At 31.1% G+C, this 22,261-nt stretch overlaps 2 protein-coding genes across 4 annotated transcripts; both read left to right on the top strand.

Annotated features, from left to right (window-relative positions):
- The first annotated feature begins 906 nt into the window (after positions 1–906).
- LOC133679634 (uncharacterized) lies at positions 907–8,596 on the top strand. 3 transcript variants are annotated; one of them, XM_062102289.1, is made up of 14 exons: positions 907–1,169; positions 1,646–1,817; positions 1,914–1,976; positions 2,097–2,202; positions 2,388–2,492; positions 2,573–2,649; positions 2,760–2,877; positions 4,230–4,302; positions 4,461–4,652; positions 6,133–6,253; positions 7,308–7,532; positions 7,604–7,661; positions 7,749–7,855; positions 8,124–8,596. In XM_062102289.1, exons 1-12 carry the CDS (start codon positions 1,102–1,104, stop codon positions 7,649–7,651), a joined length of 1,368 nt encoding a protein of 455 aa, XP_061958273.1. In that variant the 5' UTR covers positions 907–1,101; the 3' UTR covers positions 7,652–7,661; positions 7,749–7,855; positions 8,124–8,596. The 3 variants fall into 3 exon arrangements, with proteins under 3 accessions (XP_061958273.1, XP_061958274.1, XP_061958272.1); XM_062102288.1 differs by having other exon boundaries at positions 908–1,169; positions 8,260–8,596; XM_062102290.1 differs by having other exon boundaries at positions 7,604–7,855; positions 8,260–8,596.
- Positions 8,597–17,476: 8,880 nt separating this feature from the next.
- LOC133679789 (shugoshin-1-like) lies at positions 17,477–20,369 on the top strand. Its single transcript, XM_062102485.1, has 9 exons — positions 17,477–17,952; positions 18,053–18,099; positions 18,294–18,402; positions 18,492–18,515; positions 18,628–18,696; positions 19,198–19,236; positions 19,332–19,431; positions 19,526–19,586; positions 19,875–20,369. The coding sequence occupies exons 1-9, from the start codon at positions 17,788–17,790 to the stop codon at positions 20,164–20,166; spliced, it is 906 nt and encodes a 301-aa protein (XP_061958469.1). The 5' UTR covers positions 17,477–17,787; the 3' UTR covers positions 20,167–20,369.
- The last annotated feature ends 1,892 nt before the right edge of the window (positions 20,370–22,261 follow it).

Below are 22,261 nucleotides of genomic sequence, written 5' to 3'. Positions count from 1 at the left end.
TGGGTTTAAGTATCAATTAGATTGACGACAAACTCCGCCCAAAGCAATACTTAGCTCATGATGAACAACATTTTTAAATTAAATATTTAGATAATAAAAAATTAATTAAATATTTTTAATAATATTTCATTTATTTATGCTAACTACTTTTTTTTTTAATTTTAAAAATAAAATATTGACTAATTTTTATTTATTTATTTATTTAAGTTTGAGGATTTTTTTTAAGTTTTTTCAAACTTGTATATTTATGTTGTCTATTTAAAAAAAAAATAGAATCTCAAAAAAATCTCTAGGAAAAAGTAAATTTTATAAAAAAAATAAAAAAAATAAAAACCTTTAAAACAAAAAATAGTTTTTTAAAAAAAATAAAATGAATAATCATGCACATGAAAAATTACATAAATACCACAATCAAATATGTTTAGTCAAAACACCCATCACAATAACCTTCAATTAATATACATATTTTGATTTATAATATCCAAATAATTGATATTAGCTAATCGGTAAGAGATAATAAACTTTTATTTTATATCTAAAAAATTAATTGAAATTTTATATATAAACGAAAAATCCAACTAGTGTAAATAAAGAACTTGAAAAAAAAAATCAGCAAGGAATATTAGAAGAGATTGTATATTTTTGAATAATTGTTTTTTTTATTAAACATGGCTTAGTCCATTAAATTGACTTAGAATGAGTTTTTTTTAAAACAAAATAGATGGAAATTGACCGTTTAAATTTAAAAGATCGATGGACCCACCCATCAAAACTCAATTTTATTTTAATTTTCTTTTAAATAACATTATTTTAAGCATTTTAAAAAAATTATTGTAACAATGTGGTTTTGATTGACCAATCAAGCCACCTAACTTAAAACTTGAGCATTGAGCCTGGCCAGGCCGGGTTTTGTAATTTAGGAGTTGAAGGCGTCGAGTAATCTGACCCCGGTTTTCTACAAGCGAGGAACCATGAAGACATTTTGAAAGCCGCTTTCAGTCTGGCGCCTCTCTTCTAAAAATTTTGGCTCCAAACATATAATATAGTCTCTATAGAGAGAAAAGGTGTTGGAGTTTGAGAGAGAGAGAGAGAATCTGGAACATGGATGCTCCTCTTGACTTTGAATTTGAAGACCCACTTCTTAATTCTCCTGTTATTGTCAAGAAAAGGTCTGTGTCCCCCCCCAAATCACTTATCTTGTTTTGCTTTTGTACAACTACTCTTGTTGGAAAGTTTGATCTGGGTATCAACTAGTTTAGTTTTCTAGTTTTGCTGTTTTTGAGCATTGCTGTTGGTTATGTGATTATAGTGTATTGTCTTGATTGATAGTACTGCTCATGATTTCATGGACTTTGTTTCTTTTCTTTTAGAACCAGTTTTTTGTGAAGCAAACCCTTTTTTGCTTTCTTATTATTTTAATTTCGAGGTGAAATTTTTTAATTTGATTGAGAACCCATTAAGTAAGAGATGATATTTTCTGATAAAATGTAACAAACTTGAGGACTTGCTTGGCATTTGGAGCACCGATTGAGTAGAGGATATCATCTTACCCCCTTTTGTGATGTAATTTTTGTTGAATTTGCAATGCAAGTTTTGCTTTTGATAAATTTTTTAACTTGTTTGTTTTGTTTACAATACGAACCAGCAAGAAAGTTATTGGCCTGGATGATCTTTTGACTGATCACTACCAGGAGAAAAGCAAAGTGATCGAGAGGGAATCTAAACGAGCAAAAGCAAAGAAAAAATATGATTCAGATGAGGATGATTTTGACAAAGAAGCTTTACTATCAAAACAAATTAATGAATGCCACAATCAGGCATGATAGACTTCTCTGCTGTAGATCTTTGAATGCCTTTTAATGCCATTTTATGTGTTCCCTTTTGGCCATTTGACAAATTGGTCCTTGATGTAGATGCAAGAATTGAGTGGTGAGGCAGAGATTGCCACGTGGGGTGTACATGTTTTTGGCAATCAGGTCCTCTTCTAATGAATGAATTTGAACTCATAGCTATGCTACTTAATGTTTGCTTTGGTATTTGGACTGGTTTCAATGGGAGTTCATTTTTTTATAATTTATTCTCTGGGTGAATTGCAGAAACCCCTGCCAGTTCTTACACTGCCTGAGCTTGGAAGTTGCTCCCTTTTGCGGTCTTTCATGAGCAGCGAGCTCAACTCTTTGGTTGAACTCACCACAGAAAAAGGTTATTCATATTTCTACTTTTCTTGAATTATTTCTTGTTGTTTTCTCACCAATTCTGCATGTCTGCCTCTCCTTTCCTGATTCACACACGCGTGCACTCACAAAATGAAATTTATATTTTTCATTGTGACCAGTTTGAAGCAATTGTCTAACTATTATACTTTCCTCTTTGACATGCCCTTGCAGTGGAAACTTTTCTTGAAGGACTATTAGTAAATGGTTGGCTCTCAAAATTGGTCAACACTTGTAGCTATGTAGAAAAATCAATAGCTAAATGGACATTCTATTTGAGTAAGTGTATCTGTTAGTGCCTAAGAGTTCATTTTGTTTTCATTTGATGTTATTTATGTGCTCATCCTCTGGCTTGTTAGTGTTATATTCATCAAAAGAAGAGTTGAGAGCATCTGCCTGTGACTTCTGGTGCAACATTCTTTCGCCTCGGGATAAGGTGAACCTCATTTTTACTTTTATTGATTCGTTGCAAAGTTCTTGACACCTCATTTTGTGTTTTCATTAAGTCCTTTCAAGTATTATGGCTCTTTTGCTATGCTTAATCAGACCGAGAAGCTGCCTATCAGAATCGAGTGGTTTCCTAGTTACTGTGAGCTGAGAAGTGCTCTCAAAACATATGGATTTCTCTTCAATTATTTGTCACGGACAGAATCAATAATCACCAGTAAGTTCTCTCACCTCTTTGCCACTTCTCTTATGTTAACAATAAAGTAAAATATGAATTTGGGATGGTACATGCATGCATAAATACATAAACACATACATGAGTCCAACTGTCTGTACATATATCTCATGTATCCTACAGAAGAGAAAACATACATACTGTATTATATTACGCATAATACACATGTTGTGTGTAGTAGCATATACATATTTTGTCTCTTCGCGAACTACACCTTGTAATCCTTGTTATGGCCAATAAAAGCAAGTCTGGATGCTATCATATGCAAGATGCATGAGGTAAAGTTGGATGGTGGTGATGATAGAAATGCCCCTTCCAGTGTGCAACAACACTGGTTTGACAAACCCTATATATTGTATGTTAGGTGGCAACATGCATTTACATTTTTGTTTCCTTTTTCTTCTGATCTGCACAATGCTTGATGCTTAATTTCACTTTACTGGCTATGAATTGGGTTTTGTATTGCTTATTGTGAACTTGTTTGATAGATTTCTGTTATCTGAGTGATGTGGATGAGTGGAATGGTCTGTGTGGGTAAAATACATGTCTTTAGGATTTTTGCTACATCAGACACAGTTTAGCCTATCGATATCCTTTTGATGTTCGAGGTTCAATTGTCAATGTGGACTGTCTTTGATGCAGGGTAGGATGTTGGGAAGAGGAAAACAACAGAAAACAGCAATTACAAGTATAGCTAAAATCTGAATAAAATTAAAGTTGGAACAAGAGTAGTGGGTTTAGGATTGGAAAGAAACCTCTAAAATGTGAGGTGATTGATAAGAATCAAAAGATTGTCTTATAAAATAACTGCTGCAACCTTTTTATCCTACTGAAATGCCCTGCTCCTAATCCTTTTGGAAACAAATTACTAAATAAATTGTCACATGGTGATCACATGACAACAAGTAAATCCAAATAACTTGCGGATATATAAACTAAATAAGAAAACTAAGATGCATAAGGAAAGAAGTATTCTTCTAAAAGCTCCCATGCCATCTTCTTTTCAAAATTGGTTACAAGAAGGAATTGATCAATATGTAAGGTTCTTATCTGCATTCTCTCATTGTTGTGGTCCTGTGATATTCTTACATTGTTGTGTATTCACATCTGATTAGTTTGGGAACATATGTTTCTATGCTGTTTATGCCTTTTTTTAATGCATTGATACTGAGATAAAGCATTTGCGAGTTTTCCATGTCAAATACCAGTTTGACTTTTATTTTGTTTTAGTGAAGGACACCTGCAATTTGTTAGAAAGAACCTATGTGCTCTGCAGATGTGGACAACCTATAGGAAGTTGTTTTTACAATACATATATTATGTTTACCTTTCAGATTCAGGGGTTAGAGGGCCGCCTAAAAATATTAGAGCCTGGATCAAATTTGTAGCTGCCTGTTGTTGTGTCAGGTATGAGATGAATATGAAAAAACACTAGTGAAATATATGTTGTCATAAATTGGATATTGTCTTGTTCACATGTAAAATAAAGCTGCAAATTCTACTACTAGTTTGAAATGTGTTTTTATTTTTTATTTTTATGGTTAATGAGGTTTATTTCTTTTCAGGAGCAAACGGCCTGTATTTTCAGCTTCAGAAGCTGAGGAACTAGTTGAAGTTGCTGTTTTCCTTTCCTCAGATCGCCAGCTTGAAGGTTTACTGGTGCTTTTGGATGAATTTGTGCAATCAGTTATCAGTTACTTTACAGATGATGAATGGAATATCAGCTGTGAAAAGATAGCAAGATCCATCTCTTGCAGGTAATTGCTATTTAGCTCTTACCACTGGACTTCTCGGATCATTATGGTCTATTTTTAAAAATGCCTTTGTTGAAATGGTGCTCATCCAAATTTCATTGAAGAACTTGTTCTGCTTACCATTTCCCTCTGGCTTTTCCCCAATCTGGTTTTAATAGTTCTCTGAATGTTAGTAATTTGTTTCATGGTTAGCAGAAGGGTGGATGTACACTCTTTGCTCATATCCTTTGCTTGCGGGTAATTGCTATATAGCTTTTAGCATTGGACTTCTTGGATCATCATATCCTATTTTCAAATATACCTTGTTGCATTGGTTTTCATCAAAATTTCATTGAAGTACTTGATCTGCTACCATTTCACCCTGTGGCTTTTCTCCTATCTGTTTTAAGAGTTTGCTGAATGGTAATATTTTTTATATGGTTAGCAGAGGGTGGATGTACATTCTTTGCTCATATCTTTACCTGGAGGTTTTGCTCTAAGTCTAAGGATAGAAGACTTTAATTTTGCTCATATCTCAGTACCAGGTTTTATGGCTGTTGGCTTGTGCTTGTAAGTTTATGTCAGCCTGAAATATGCCAAAGGTGAAATGGATATCATGTTTTATGTTTGTGTGATGCAAATAGCTGATAAGCAAAGAGTGAAGATTGAAATCATTGGAAACAAACTCAGCAATTGTTAGCTATTTTTTTATCTAAAAAAAAATGGAATGTATGTTAACCTCATTTTGTCTGGAATATGATATGGTGCCTGTCATTATTTAGTACTTCTTTCCACAAGCAAAGGGGTGTAACCTCCCATATGATGTCTTCAGATTTGATAAGTGATGCAACCGCACCTTATGTACACATTACACATCAGAAACAGGTTTGGGGCTTGAGGGGTGGGGGATGGACAGAGATAAAAATTGATACTTGACACATGGGTGCAAGTGGTGTGCATGAAAGCTGACATGTTGCAATTCAACACCTATTGTGCATATGCTGTTGATGCTTGAGCTTGATTCAAAAGCAAAGAAAGTGTTTTGATCACCCTTTTTTCTTTTAAATCACTTTTAAAAGCAAAGAAAGTGTTTCAAGATACCTCAAATAATGGAATTCAGTATTATACTCCTCGTGGGGACTTCTATCATTGTAGACAATACTTTCCATATCACCAATGGAATTTGAATCTGAACTTTATTTCTGACTCATTATTTTTATCTCACAGTCCCTCATTTCCTATTTGACATATCAATTTATCACTGTTTTCTTTTCTTTTTTTCAGTCGATGAATTCTGCATATTTTCACATATAGGATTTACATATACAATATATATTATTGTCATGAGGAAGTTACTTATTATTTAGATAACTAATGCAATTGTTGCAACTTGATATGTAATTTTAGGAAAGTGGGAATCCTTAAAAGAAAGATAGATGGAAGGCAATACTCTGGCTTGCTTGTGACTGATTTCTCTTATTCTTGTTATCATTGGTTATTCCAGAAGCCCCAGGGACTTGAACTGTTTGCAGACTGTGGAATGCGTTTCAGGAGTCAGCACTCGTGGCAATCACCTGAGGAGTGCCATTTCTTATCAGATTCTGCTTAATTGTTTCGATAATAAGGTACTCATGTTCATCTCTGTTAATAGCTCAATTAAATTCATTCAATTTACTGTTTATACTTGTTGATTCTTTTGTTGGGGAATTTCTATATTATTCTCTAGTTTCTTGTCATCTATGGCTCAAGTTACTTCTGATTATATAATTTCTGTACATTATTTACCAGTGATAATAATTAACGTGTTTAAAAACTATAGCTTTACAATGATCTAACAGTTGGACATTCTTTTTTCTTAATAGGCTTTGCTTAAAAACTATAGGCTTTATGACGATCTAATAAGTTGGAGATTCTGTTTTCTTACTTGTTTGATTGTAGTTCATTGAAGTATTTCATTTTCCTAACAAGCATAAACTATCCATTTGCAACATAAATTTACATCTGTTAAAAGCAAAGTAGTCAAACTAACAGTAACATGAATGAGATAACATCAGAAATTTACATCTGTTAATGTAAATGGAAAATTAACACTAGTATGAATGAGGATAATGCAAGATCTCCACTATTAGCTTCTCATAAACCAAGTTGATTGTTATCAAAATGCCAATGCATTCAAACTTTACTGATTTGTGTACAGAAAGATAGATACAGTGCCATAGGATCTTCATAGTTTTCTGGGCAATGTAACTGCTGTTATTTATTGAGACTTTTTTTTTCTTTATTGGCCTATGAATAATGGATAATCGTTGACATGCCCTAAACATTTGAGTCTGGTTTGTTTTTTGTGCGTACTGATTTAGAGTGAACTAGGTGTTGCTTATAGCGTCAGCCAAATCATGCTATTGACAAAAATTTAATAATCTCCTGATTAGAGTGACTTTATAGACAGATTTCTTGCACTCTGTTTTTCCTGAATTTATCTTATTATTTTAAGAACAGTTACATATGCAATCACAAGTTTATGAATACTCCTCTGGCAAAACATTACTATTGCAACATAAATTCAGTCTAAACAGTTTGACTGGTTGAATGATCTATCATGCATGGATTTTGAACCCCAATTGTCTTGGGCCATATTGGACTGTATCCATTCAGGTTCACTTTTGTCACATTTCTCAGGCTTCCAACGAAGAAGAGATCCTGAGTTTCCTCATATCCATAAACGTGAAAGACCGAAGTTGTGATCTTTTCCAGATGTACATTTACCTGGTTTTGACTGAAAACTGGCTCTTGTCCAATCCAATGTTTGAACTCAAGCCAGTGATCTATGAAATGTTGGGTGTTTATCTGCGAAACTGTTCTTGCCAAATCACCAGCACAGATATGAGGCCCTATGCATCAAAGGTGTGCTGTTAAATGCTCTTATCTCTATGCGTTCAAGTGATTTTCATTAAGAATTTCTTTCAATATTTCAGGTCCGCACAAAAGCTTCGTTTATTCTATTTGGCACCACCAATAAATAACTATTATAAAGTATGTGTCCCTACCCAACCCAAAAAGAAAGTGCTATTTTTTTTGTAAATTATGGATAACTGTTGATTGATGCCTGTCTTTTGTAAGTCTTCTGATGGAATACAAGGTATAGGTGCTCAATTGTAGCAGAAAGGAAATGAAGAGTATATCCACATGTGAATTAAAAGAAACAAGATAGCAATTATTTATTAGTGGTAAGTCAGTACTCAGTACTCTTTATATTGCTATTGTTGTAAGTTCTGCTCAAAAGTGTCTTTGTTCACTTCATATGCTACACACCTTGACATGGAGGCAATTTTGTCCTTAAAAAGATTGACAAGGACAATTACTCATTCACTCTGATATTTATCCGTGTGCACAAAAATGGCCAAGGTTGGTCGTCTTTGTTAAAATATTGTGCCATTTTTAGAGGGATTTCATGTCTTGTGGAAATATGATTGTATTTTCCCACCATTTTTACAGCATCAAGATACTGCAATCACTACATTTCCTCTGTTGCAACTGCACTTCATGGGCTGCACCATTTTCAATTTGTGCAGAATAACATGACATGCTGAAGCTTTTCCAAAGGTAACCACATTGCATTTCATGTTTACAGGGAAGTCTGAAATCTGAATCCGCTGTACGAGTTCTAAGCATGCAAAATACAACCTCCTTTTGAATTCTTTAAACCTGCTGATTCCCAAGCTGAGTTGTGGGAGAATGAAAGGAAAGTTTGGCAGGATTTGGTTTGGTTAGGCAATCCCTAGTAATCATATTTGTATAAATAGTGCATTCAGAAGAGATTCCAATGTACTGTAGGAGGGAACAAATGTCGCCGCGCTTCTCCCCGCCACAATTTTTATATTGAAGTCAGGTTTTATTGCTTTTGTATTAAGATGGTTATGTTGGAATGTTTTTAGTTGGCTTAATCAATCATTTTATCCCCACCTCAATCATTTGTTCAATAACACTATGTGTTTGTAAAATTGGCATAAAATTTTATTCAAGAAAATTGAACCTCAATCATTTGTTCACATGACGTGCTCTTGAGCAATTGAGAAAAAACAAAAAAAAACACTAGCGGCTTAAGTTCCTCACATGTTTTGTGTGTGTTGGGGAGTGATTGCGGTCATTTTTTAAAGTGCTTTTCATGTTGAAATGTATTAAATGATGTTTTTTTATTTTTTAAAAATTATTTTTAAGATCAATACACCAAAACAATTTAAAATATATAAAAAAAATTAAATTTTAGCAAAAAAAAATTTAAATTTTTTAAGAACGCGGTTTGCACCGCATTCTCAAATGGCCACTCAATCAACCTCTCTCTTTCTGTTAAATTGTGAGACAACTATTTTTATTTCAAAATCTAAATTCTAATTGTAAAATATACTAAAATGCATTAGGGTTTTACTTGTGGACTGCACCTAATTGTAAAATATACTAAAACGCATCAGGGTTTTACTTGTCGACTGCACTGTGCAGTTCACAAGTAAAACACTGATGCCTTCTTCTTCTTTTTTTTGTTTTTTTTAGACTTATGTCTTTAGTTTTTTTTTTAGTTTTTAATGTCTTTCGAGTTTTTTTTTCTTTGTTTTTTTTCTTTTAATGAATTTTTTTTTAATTTTTTTTGTTAATGTTAAATTTTTTTATTTAGTTATTAGACTCTCAGGACATGGATCCCGGGTTTAACGGGTTAACCTGATTTGACGAGTTAACTTGATTTTTTTTTTTGCTTTTTTTCGTTTTAATTAATTTTTTTCGTTTAGTTTGTTAATGTTGAATTTCTTTCTATTTAACTATCAGATTTTTATGACACATATCCCGGGTTTGACGGGTTGACCTGGTTTTGGATTGCACAGTGCAGTCTACAGTCCGAAGGCTGAGCTGTCTTTTTTTTTTTTTTTTTTCATTTTTCCCCATTTTTATTTTTATTTTTATTTCATTTTTTATGTCTTTCGGGATTTTTTTGCTTTTTTTTGTTTTTTTCTTTTAGTGAATTTTTTTTGTTTAATTTAGTTTGTTAATGTTAATTTTTTTATTTAGTTATCAGACTTTCATGACACAGATCCCGAGTTTGACGGGTTAACCTGGCTTGACGAGTTAACCCAGATTTTTTTTATTTTTTTCATTTTAATTAATTGTTTTAGTTTAGTTTAGTTTGTTAATTTAAATTTCTTTCTATTTAATTATCAGACCTTCATGACACGTATCTCGGGTTTGACGGGTTAACCTAATTAATTCTGGGTTAACCCGTCAATTTTTTTTTCTATTTAGTTATCAAACTTTCATGACGTGAATCCTAGGTTTGACGGGTTAACCTGGTTTGAAGGATTAACCCAGTTAATTCAGATTTTTTTTCTTTTTCTTCACAGTGTAGTCCACAGTGAAAAGGCTGATGCATTTTATTTGTTTTTATTTTTATTTTTTTTATTTTTTAATTAATTTTTTCATTTAATTTAGTTTGCTAATGTTAAATTTTTTTCTATTTAGTTATCAAACATTCATGACACGGATCCTGGATTTGACGGGTTAGCCCAGTTAATTCTGGGTTAACCCGTCAATTTTTTTTCCTATTTAGTTATCAAACTTTCACGACACGAATCCAAGGTTTGACGGGTTAACCTGGTTTAAAGGGTTAACCCGGTTAATTCAGATTTTTTCCCTTTTCTTCATTGGTTTTGTTTCTTCCTGTTGGTTTTTTTTCTTTGTTTTTTTCTTTTTAATTAATCTATTTAATTATCACACTTTTATGACACGACCTTGCAGCCACACCCACATCCAAGGCTATTGAGTCTGGTATTGCAGTCAAACCCACTTAAACTTGGATCATACAAGTTTAATGTTATTATTAATATTATAAATATTACTCTTGGGTCAGGCGTTGTAGCCAACCCAAGACTCTTGAGTATAGCTTTGCAGAAAGACCTAACACTTTTAGATCTTAACTTTTTTTGATATTTTTTATGTAAAAAAAAAATAACCCGCGGCAGCACGCGGGTCATGTAACTAATTCTTTACTAAAACAAATTGAAACCCTTTTAAGTGTTTGGTATTGTGGTAATTATTGTGGTTGTGGTTTGAAAAAAGTTGTTTTATAAAAAGTATTTTTAGTTAAGGTTGGTTTGAAAAAATATATATTTGATTAAAATTGTGGTTGAAATTGAGGTTGAACAAAAAGTAGTTTAATGTGTTTGGTTAAAAGAATACTTTTCAAATTGAGGTTGTTATATATATATATATATATATATATTGATGGTTTTTAATTTAAATATTATAGATTTAACTACTGTTATTACATCATGAAATAAATAATATTAATATCAAATATTTTTTATTATTTCATTAAACTATATGCAATTTCATCGCTTACGGAATCTACCAAACAAGGACTATATTTTCCATGGTTTCTTAAGCGCGCAACAACAAAAACTGAAATTTTTGTTACGTCATCAAGTGATCTCCTTCTAATTTTTCGAATAAAACACAAAAAAAAACACCTTTTTTTTTACTATAAATAGTGCCAAGTGAATGGTACTGTTCACTTCAAGGGCACTGTTCACTCTTGAAGTGAACAGTGCCCAGGTGAATTAATTCACCTGGGCATTAGACGCAGCCGCGTGAAAAGCAGCTGAGAGCTGCTTCTCACGAACCAACATTTTTAACGAGCTCCATGTATACAGTAATTCATATTTTATTGTTACCAAACGTATTATTTATGCGGTTTACTTTAAAAATAGCCGCAGCCGCGTAAACAAACGACGTCTAAATTCTAACCAAATCACGGATAATCATATTAGAAGAATTCTTTTGTTTTTATGGGTTTTTGAGCCGTAAATTTTATTCATCTAATATGGGAATAGTTTGTTTGTGTTCATCTCATTTCCAATTAATAGAACGATTAGATGGCAATTAACTATTAGTTCCATTTCAGTCAAATTAACAAATACGGGGTGTTAATGACATGTTAAGTTAGTTTTAGGCAGAGGATATAATGATGGGTTGCTCCAAAGGGAATGTTCTAAAATGGTGTTGAAAAAAAAAATCCTGAAATGGGCTTCCATTCTGTATTTATGGAGAAAGTTAAATTTAGGACGATGGATGCCCTGGTTGGATAGGAGTTCTCATAGCAGGCCATTTATGGGAGATGGCAGGCATCCAGCCTCCCTTCTTAAAAAAGTAAAAGGAGAATTTTTTTTTTTAATGAAAACTTGCGAAAATGGAAACCTGCAACTTGGACTATGGGAGACGGAGGAAGGATTCTATGTAGAAATTACGGATACATTGTAATAAAAGCTAAAAAAACTACTATTTTTATAGTAATATTATTATTTTCTCCTTAAATTGTTAAGTCTTATAGCATGCTTTAGGGTTATATAGTATTTTTTACAAAAACATTTGCTATTACTAGATTGAATGAGAATAAATAAGTCTTTTAATATTTGTTATGCATAGTATAATATTTAAAATACTTTTAAAAATTAAATTTTCTTTTTTTTAGTTTAACATGGGTGTCCGGGCCAGCTTGCGCGCACCTCGACTAATTCCACGGGCCCTGAAGTTAACGACCATGTAAGCCTCCAGTGGCCATCATATAAAAAAAAATTTAAATTTTCTTAACAATAAAGGTAGGGGCATTTTCAATTTTTTCTTCTTTTTGGTGTAGTGTAGTTATTGAAATGCCCCTTGGAATCAAATAATCTAAAACTAAGATTGAAGGGGTTTTTTGATTTTTTGATTATGTTTTTTTCACTAATATTGTGTGGGCCAGGGGCAATTTGGTATTTGTATATATTAAATAAGAAAAAGAGGAAAAGGATGCATGCGCTAGTGTGTGGGAGGCACCAACGCCTTTTGGACAGTGTATGTAACACCTCCCAGTGGCTGAATACCACATTTCAGGGTGGTGTTCAATGCGTCTCATCACTCCCTTCATGATGGTTCGGCGCGTGTAGCCACCAAATGCACAGTGAAGCTTCGGTGATGTTTTTTTTTTCTTTTTTTTCTCTCTCTTCAACCTTGAAAAATACATAGCCCTTGTGAGAAATCAGAAGAATGTGTTATTTGTTAAGTTTATCATACTTGATTCTCATTCTTTTAATTGTATCAAATTTGTCCTCTTATTTTAAGATGTTTTAGGTTTGACCCTCAATTTTTTAATTTATAATTTAGATTCTTGGCTCTTTTACAAAATTTTAATTTCATCATTGGATCCATGATCTTATTATTATTATTATTATTATTATTATTATTATATTTGATCCTCATTCTATTGATTTTTATTTTTGTTTTGGATTCTTTTGTGAATTTTATTTTTCTTTTCCATTTTGTTCTTCATTCAATATTTGATGATATTTAAGGTTTGACCCTCAATATTTTGATTTCTAATTTTGATTATTGGTTTAATTTGTTTTTAATTTCATCTTTAGATCTAAAATCTTGATTTTTTTTAGTTTGGTCCCCATTCTTATTTTGGATTCATTTGTTACTTTGATCCTTTTTTTTTCAATTTTGCCCTCTAATTCAAGATTTTAGTTTATCCTCTCATTTTTTTCTTCTTCAAATGAGATCCTTGTTCTCTTAATTGTTTTTTTATTTTTTTATTATCATTGAATATTTTTTTAATTTCATCATTTCACATTTAATTTATTGAGATTTGGTCTTCTTGATTTTTCCCATTATTTATAGGCCCTACACGGGAGTCAATCCAAGACAACTATCGGGTCATAGGATAAGCGGGTTGACTCGAGTTAACTCAAGTTAACCAAATCTTTATATATATATATATATAAGTCAAAATGATACCATTTTGACAAAAAATGGAAAATAGTCAAAGGTTTTGACTCTATTTTGACTGTATTTGCCCTCGGTTAACTAAAATATGAGTTAACTTAGGTTTTTGATCATCTTACATTAGATCAATTCTCTCCTAATTTCTTTTGAAACTCACCTCGGTCTAAGCCACAATTCACTTGGGTCACGGGTCAATCCGTCAGGTCAAGCCAAGTTTTAAAATAGTAGCTTTCTTGATACAGTGCTTCTAATTTAATCATCAGCTAGGGTCATGAGTTTGAAAAGTTAAAACAGGTTGACATCATTTTTTTTTCCAATTACATCTTTCGAAGTTGTTTGTTTTGAAAAATAAACTTCATTATTTTCTTCGGTTTTCTTTTCAATCAGGATATTCATATTTCATTATCTAAGTCTGAAGCTTGTTTGGGTGGCACATGTCTTTTTAGGTCATTTTTTTATTCTTTTTTATTTTGTCCTTTAAAATTCAATTTTTTAAAAAATTAAACATTGTTTTTTTTCCCTCTCATTTTGTTTTCTATTAAATTATCCCATCTACATGATCCTACTCATGGGTTTTGATAACCTTACCCGGTTTTGTTGGTGCTTTGTATTTCATTAGTTTTTTTTTGTTTTTTTATTCTACATTTTAATTCTTGGGGATTGACAATTATTATTTCTTTTCAATTCTCTTTCTATGATGTCAATGTTATTCTAGGATTAAGGCAATAATAACATCTAAGGGGGTGAATTGAGTGCTTCACTCATAATAATATATATTGCAATTAACTTAATTAAACACAATTAACCAGCAATATAATTAAAGTGCTTAAAGTAAAAAGTATAGGGATAAAAATTACAAACTCAGTTTTTAACGTGGTTTGGTAAACCTACATCTACATCTCAAGCACCAAATCAGTCTTGAATATTGTATTCTTTACTAACCCATGCCAAATATTACAATGTTCTTAATGAATCTTCACCAAGTCCTTTTTCACCACTTGAAGAAATACTATCTTCAAGATTTTTCACCTCGGTGATGTACTCACGAGTTTTACACTTAAATTCTTGAAGGATTACAATTGTTTAAACTTTAACAACACTCTCTCAAAGAGGAGATAATATAATTGAAGCTTATATTTATATAGCTCACTCAATAACACTTAGAATGTATGTAGGTGTTTAAATGTAATGAGTGTGAGAATTTATACTTTTGTGCAAGAATATAAAGGTTTTAATGTACAAATATGAGTATGATTTAAAATTGATGATTGGAAGTTGTTTTTGCTCTTAAAATATCTTGAATATATATATTCAATTTCTATGTTTTATTTTGCAATTAAACAAGTTATATATATATGTTTCTAGTAAAAACTAGTCATTTTATAGTAGTTATTTTTTTCTCTAACAGATGAAATGGTCGACTAGTTCATATTAGTCAAGTCAATCAGTTGATCGGTTCATGTAGATTCTCAGGTGTTCATCCTTGATGAACACGTAGTCGATCAATTCATTTGGTATGGCCAAACGATCGACTGATTCAACTTAAAATCTATTCGTAGCATTTTCTAAGCCTGATGAAACTTGAACTGACTAAATGTATATCAATTCTATAATGCATGTAATGTGAAGAGTGTGAATTCACTGTAATTTATATTATCAAGTTAGATATAAAGAATTATATAATTTGCACTAAAATGAACCCTTAAAAACTAAGTTTTCACTTGTTTTGTATTTTGGACTTGTTGATTGATTTCTTCAATTAATTTTTTATGTTTATTAATGATTTTCATGTAAACCTATTTAAATTTATTTTCAACTAAGTATATTATTAGTTAATTTTTATTTAATTATTATCATCAAAATAAATAAAATATTACTATGTGACTCAAAGATCAACAGTCAAGTTTTGATTTTTTTTTTTTCGTTTTGTAAAATACACTAGCAGCCTTTAAAAATCAATTTTTTACAATACAAAAAAAAAAAAAATCAGTCTAGCGAACAGGAAAATATAGAATAAAGTACCTTACTAAGCTGATCGATTCGTGCTTACCATTTAACCTTGTCCCATATCAAAATAGTTTATTACACCACGTAGTTGATCTAAGCAATTTCCCAAACAATCATGATTAATTTCTCTAAAACAAAAAACCATCCGTTCTATTATAATTTAGATATATTTTCATGCATTTTATTTATGAAAAAACTTAAATAAATAACCAAAATATTTAAAATTTAAAATAATAAAATAATATTTTAAATTTATTAGTTTTTTCAAAATTAACAAGATTAGTTAAATAAATAATTTTATTTATGACTTCATGAAAAAAAAATTATTTATGAAAACTAATCAAATGTAATAATAAATAATTAATGGATTTAAAAATAATAATAAATTAGTTATGTTTATATAAATGTAAATGACAAGAATTATTGTTGTTAGAACACATTATTCTATCCTATCTTATGGCTACCAAAAATAAGAAACAGAATAGTTGTAAAGTCTCAAAAAATTATCATACGGACTTGCTCCATCACCTAATATCATAGACCAAACTAATAATTTTTTTAAAATATTACTAAATTTATTCACATCATTTTGTGATGAATGCATTATTAATTATTTCATTATATAATTATGACTCTACTATTAAATGTGAATAAGTTCACATTCTAAATATTATTTACTAAATATATGATTTGAATAAATTTAATTACATACAATAGAACTATTATATATAATTAAATATAATAGAAATGAAATGTTAAGATGAGTTTTTAAATATATGTTATAGCAAAAAAAAACAAAAGTCTTTTCAGTTAACATTTTGTTACTATCCTGGTATAAAAGATATAAAAAGATTGAGATAATGGAAACAAAGAAAACAAGATATAATAAGAAATAATGATAGAATTGTGTTTGTTAGTTGTAGAATATATATATATTTTGCTATTAAACTTATAAATTAAGAAAAACATAATTAGGTATATATATATATATATTTTTAATTTTAGTTTATATTGAGTGTTGAAATTAATAATTATATAATAACTCTAATTATAAAACCTAAATAAGTTAAATGAGTCAACCTAATTTGATCAGGTTAAAAACCCAGGTTGACCTAAAATTTGGTTGACCCAGGGTAAAATATGGGTTAAAAACCTTGACATATATATATATATATATATATATATATATATATATATATATATATATCAAAATTACATCATTTTAACAATTTCTTTAAAAAAATTGGATTAATCCTGGATTGATTCTTTTAATTCATGATTCGAGCCTTGTTTTGGTTCAAGTTTTAAAGTTATAATAATAACTATTTTTATTTTTATATGATTTAGTTTGACAATTTTAAAATTAAAAGTTTTTATAAATATATTTTAGAGATAAAAAATAATAAAATTATTATTATTAAAGACATTATTTTTATACCTCCTATTTTAAAAGTATAAAAATTCATTTAAAATTATCATAAAGATATTTTTTATATATTTTTTTATCTTTTTAGATAAATATTTTTATGTCTGTTTTTATCTTAAAATAAAAAAATCTATTATATAACCTGATTTTGGGATTTTAATGTTTTAATATAAAAGTTTTGAATAGGCAAGAAGTCCCTTCCTCTTCTTTTTTTTTTTTTATGTCTTTGAAGAGACAAAAGAAGTCTAAAGACATTGTTTGTTATTATTTATTTTAAGAAAATAATCAAGGTGGAGTGCATTATCCACTTATATAATTACATAAATTCAATTCCTTAAAAAAACAGAAAATTAAAATAAATATCAATGAATGTGCATGCAAAAAAAGGGTTGTAAGGATTTGAACCAGAACCTGGTAATTTGGAAAAGAAAATTCAACTTTGAATGATAGAAAAAGAAAATTCTATAAAAAGAAAAAAGGAGAAGAGGTTACAAAGGAGGTTCGGAAATTCAAAAACGAGGTTCGGATACTTCGGGGACTTAGCTTCGGGAAGCCGTTAGAGCTCCAAACCTGCGGTCCATAACCTAATGTTTCTTTCCTTATGGGCTCTCTTCTTCTGTATTTTCTTTTCTTTCCTCTCTCATTTTCTTTGAATCAAACCCTTTATTCCTCACTCAAATTCAAGAAAAAGAGGAAAAACAAACACTTTCCCATTTCACTGATTGATTCCCTTCTCTCTTTTTGTACTTTGAAGCCTTTAAATTTCTTGTATCAAATAATCCTTCTTGAAGTTTTTTCGTCCTATTTTTGCCCTACAAACCAAAGTTGGACCCGAAGCAAAACATCCACTCCATTTCTGTTGAAATTATTGAACGTTCTTGATTTTCCTTTGTTAGGGTGTCAAAGAAGAGTTAGATAAGCATGAAAGGAGAAAGAATGGCAAAAAGATCATCATTTGGTAACATAATGAGGAGAAGACTCTCTGATATTACCAACACTCAGGCACAACACAAATTGGTTGGCCTCATAGTAGAGCAGTCCCAGATTTCTGAATCCAATGAAGACTTAATTAATCAGCTTCTTCAGGTATGCATGACATTTTCTTTTTATCGTTCTTTAAATGATGTTTTATGCAAGTATTAATAAAGGAATTGCTTTGGGTTTTTTTTTCCTTTTCTTTTTCTAGGTGAAACAGGAAAAAGAAATGCTGCTGAAACTGGTAGAAGAGAGAAAGTATCCTTTGGTGTGTTCCTTTGTTTGGTTGTTGGGAAAGAAAATTATGGGAAATTGGAGAAGTTAGAAACTTTACTCCTTTCATTTTTCGGGAGAAGAGATCTAAGAAAAGAATAAACTTCTAGGTTCTAACATTTTCTTTTTGGACTATAATTTGGATGGATTTGCATTTTCTTAACTATGATTGTTAACAGTAAAATCATAGAATTGAGTGGAAATAAATTGAGGGATCTGCGAATGAATTATCAGAAATTGCAGGCGCAGAACTGGAATCTTGCTCAATCAAACAGCCAGATGTTAGCAGTATGTTTCTTCCTTGCATTAGTATTTAAAGCTAACCTAACCTCATATTTGAGTGATATTGATTTTATGCGTTCTTTCTTATTTAACAGGAGCTTAATTTAGGAAGAGAAAAGGTGAGTTTGTTTGTAACAACACCTACTGCTTGCCTTGAATTCTGGTCTTTCAGCTTGTGGAATCCTGTCCTTGATTTGTGCCTGACTCAAGAATTCGTTATTATCATTTCAGCTGAAAGCACTACAACATGAAATTGCTTGCAAAGAAGCCTTACTTAAAGTAAAGAATCTGGGACCACAGGTTAGTTTCAGTTTTCATTCTATAATCCATTAAAAGAGCTTGATACCCAGCAGGAAAACACACAAACTGTGGATATTATGTTTCATAGCAATCAGATTAGCGAGTGATATAGAAAGTAGAAACAAGTAGAATACTGTTTTAGGACTTTATTTAATTCAGAATAAACCAAATTTCATTGATAAATTCTGTAAATGATTGCAATCCAAGAGTTGACTGGAAACTATATATCTCACGTATGAGTTTAGAAATGCCTCCCCTGGTTAATTTCAGCCATATGTTTCTTCTCTTTGGCTGTATAGTAAAATGACTTCCTTCCGCTGATCATAGTTGCATTGAGCGACTTTAAGCAACATGAACGTATATATATGGAGCAAATTTGACTCCAATTCAGTGATAATCTCAAACAAGGATCAAGGAAACATATTTTAGTGCCAGACATTCGTTTTGATTCAAAGAAAGTGTCCCATAAGGTCATTTGTAATGAATCTTGTTGTTATGCAGGGAAAAGCAGATATGAATTGTCAAAATGTTGTCTCCCAGGTGAGTCTCTTCAACTTTGTGTGTCGGTAAAATTGTTAAAACCATTCATAATTTCTTACTTTTTATCACTTCTGATCTCACATTGTTGATACAAGGAAGTGGAGAAGATAGAAGAGGAGGAATGTGTGCCAGGAGCTGCTAACAATGATATCAAACCTTGTAGTCGCAGCAGAAGGCGCACAGCAAGAAGTCGATGTAAGAATCTTCACCTAAAATGGCTTCTGAATACCAGGTATTTTCTTTTGTTTCTCAATTGCTGACACAAGGTACTCTCAAATGAAACCTGCAGCCATGGGTCCTTCTACTACAAATCGACAAACTGTAGAAAAAGAGAAGGCTGAAACCAAAAGGTTGGTTCACTTCCACCGCTTTCTCATCAAGCAAATCTTAAATGCTTCTGCACATGAACCGGGGCTTGAACACACCATTCCATTAGCCATGAGATTAAAACTTTGCAAGTATATGCAGAAAAACCATTCTTCTTTAGGGTACTATTATACCAATTGAAAGGCTTGCTTACTATATTAGAGATTAAGAACATTATTTAGAAGCAAGTTAGCACGAAAATGTCCACTGCCAAGTTCATCACCCATTTTTTTGGGGTTTCAACCGTCAAAGTCTGCATTTCCTCCATGCAGGCGTTGTGTGAGAAGGCAATCTGCTGCTAGCAGATCACAAGAGCGGGAACCTGCAGAGAACTTGTTCGAGATTGAGGATGTTAGATTTCCAGTCTCCAATTCAAGGGATAAATCAATGAAAGAAAATGGTCTAACTTCATCATCTATCACGAAGGAAGAAATTTGTAAGCCAAGTAACGAAGCGCAGGTATCGCATAGATCCTCTATTGGAAGGCCATCACGAAGAGCAGCTGAGAAGGTGCAATCCTACAAAGAAGTTCCACTCAATGTAAAAATGCGCAGAGAAGAATGAGCAGAATTCCACAATGTACAACAACATTAGAGGATTGATTATAAGAGTTATTATTATACGTTTTTCAAAAATACATTTGTAACCTACGATTAATGGTGTTTGTGTTGTCTATCGATTGTTGTATAAGTTCATGATTGATCTAGTTGGAAAAGGGATTTTAAAGGTAAATGAATTGATCATATCCTAAGCGTTCAAGCAGCCAATTTCCTTCTCTTTTTCTTGGAAATTTATGGATTGGCAATGCAAAAAACACTCCATGGATGAATCTATGATGGCCAGGGCCGTCACTTCAGTTTAGGACGTGATGTTTCAAGCCCAAAGGTATCGCCATTGAACATAAATAAGTGAAAAACCAGCCTCAGCCCACACTGAGCACGCCGAGACTTTTTTGGGATATAGGGGTAACATGTTTAATCACGAGGAATTTGTAACATGTTTAAGCATTAAATCTTCAACTAAATGTTGACTTATAAATATTAATAAACTCTAATTAGTGTCCACGAAAATATATAACCCCAAGGTTATAGACTATAAATGGTACTTCCTGACATATAGTACTGTATTTGAAGCAAATACAGTTTGAATTCCTTAATTATAATATAGTAAAAATAGAGTTTTGAATGTGGGGACTGTTTTTTTTTTATTATTATTATTTTAAAGGTTATTGTCAGTAAAAAACACTATCCATTTTTGTACAAATATTTGGAATAAAATTGAGATACAACAAGTTGAGTGAGCATGTTGAAGCAACAGTCTTGTGGGCAGTGAACAAATATTTGTCCTGGTTGCGAGCTGCTTCAAGCCACACTAGCAAAGACCTCGAGTCGTCTACAATCTCTAGCTAGGTTCTTTGCTTTAATCACAAAAAATTCTCCGAGTAAACTAACTGAGCATCGTATAGATGGGACGAGCACTTCTCAAATTCTTTATAGTAAGAAAAAAACCGTGTGGATCCCGCCTCTCTCTCTCTCTCTCTTTCCCCCCCCTTTTTCTAGGGTGGATGTTGCTTTGAGGTGATGGTGCACAAATTGAGAGTGATGGAGCATCTGTTTAAAGAAATTAAAAAAAAAAAAAAAAAAAGAAGAGTTATCATATATAGAACAATTTATGAGGATAATTGTTAAGGTTACAATGAAGAACTGATTTTTAAAAATATTTCATGTGTTAAAGAATCAAGATAACCTATGAAATCATTGCATCTTAGCTTGACGTTACTTTCATTAGGAGATTATAAGAAATAAAGTTGTATTATTGAAACTTCATTAAGTTAATTTAGAGACTAATTAATTGTAAAGTACTTTTAGTTATTAAAAAAACCCTATGCAATGTGTTAATTCTTAATTCTTTTTATGTAATTATTTTATAGATTCCATGCCTCAAATGAAAATAGTCATTAAATTATATAATATTTCTATTTACTTAAAAAAAACCATGTGTAATGTTTTAACTGCTCTTCTTTCTTTCTTTCTTAAATTATTTAAAAATTCACAAAATTGACATTCTGAATTAATTTTGAAGAAAAATCTTAAATTCAAGTTACATTTTTAATAATAATATTGCTCGAACAATGTTATTCAACACATAATCAAAATATATTAAATATCACAACATAATAAAACATAATACAGTACGATCATAACCATTGTTTTAAAATCTGAATCCATTTGATAGATTGATCAATGACCTGATTGATACGAGATCTCAACTGATTCGGGTTGAAAAAAAATAATAATAAAAAAATCTAGTTGGCCTGATAAAAAAAATAAGGTTGACTTGATAACTTGATTTATCTCGGTTTGATTTAACCATTAACTAACTGACTTTTTAAAAAAAAAAATTATTTATCAAAATATTAAAATAATTTTTTAAATATTTTTAAAAGGTCAATTTGGGTCTCATAACCCGGAACTCCTGGAACTCATGCTTTTTTTCTAATCAATTCGAATCAGGTTTTTAAGTTTGAATATGAAGCATGCCAGAAACATAAATCAGAAGATCATAGCTTGCTATCCTAATAAAAAGATTTCACCCTGCAAGTATATTAATTAAATAAAATGGGATTTTTTTACAAGAAGTCTCCATCTTTTTTCATTGA

This window comes from Populus nigra, chromosome 19 (genome assembly GCF_951802175.1).
Source record: "Populus nigra chromosome 19, ddPopNigr1.1, whole genome shotgun sequence".
Taxonomy (NCBI): domain Eukaryota; kingdom Viridiplantae; phylum Streptophyta; class Magnoliopsida; order Malpighiales; family Salicaceae; genus Populus; species Populus nigra.
Note: the sequence above shows the minus strand (reverse complement) of the source record. Positions and strands in the feature narration are given on the sequence as shown.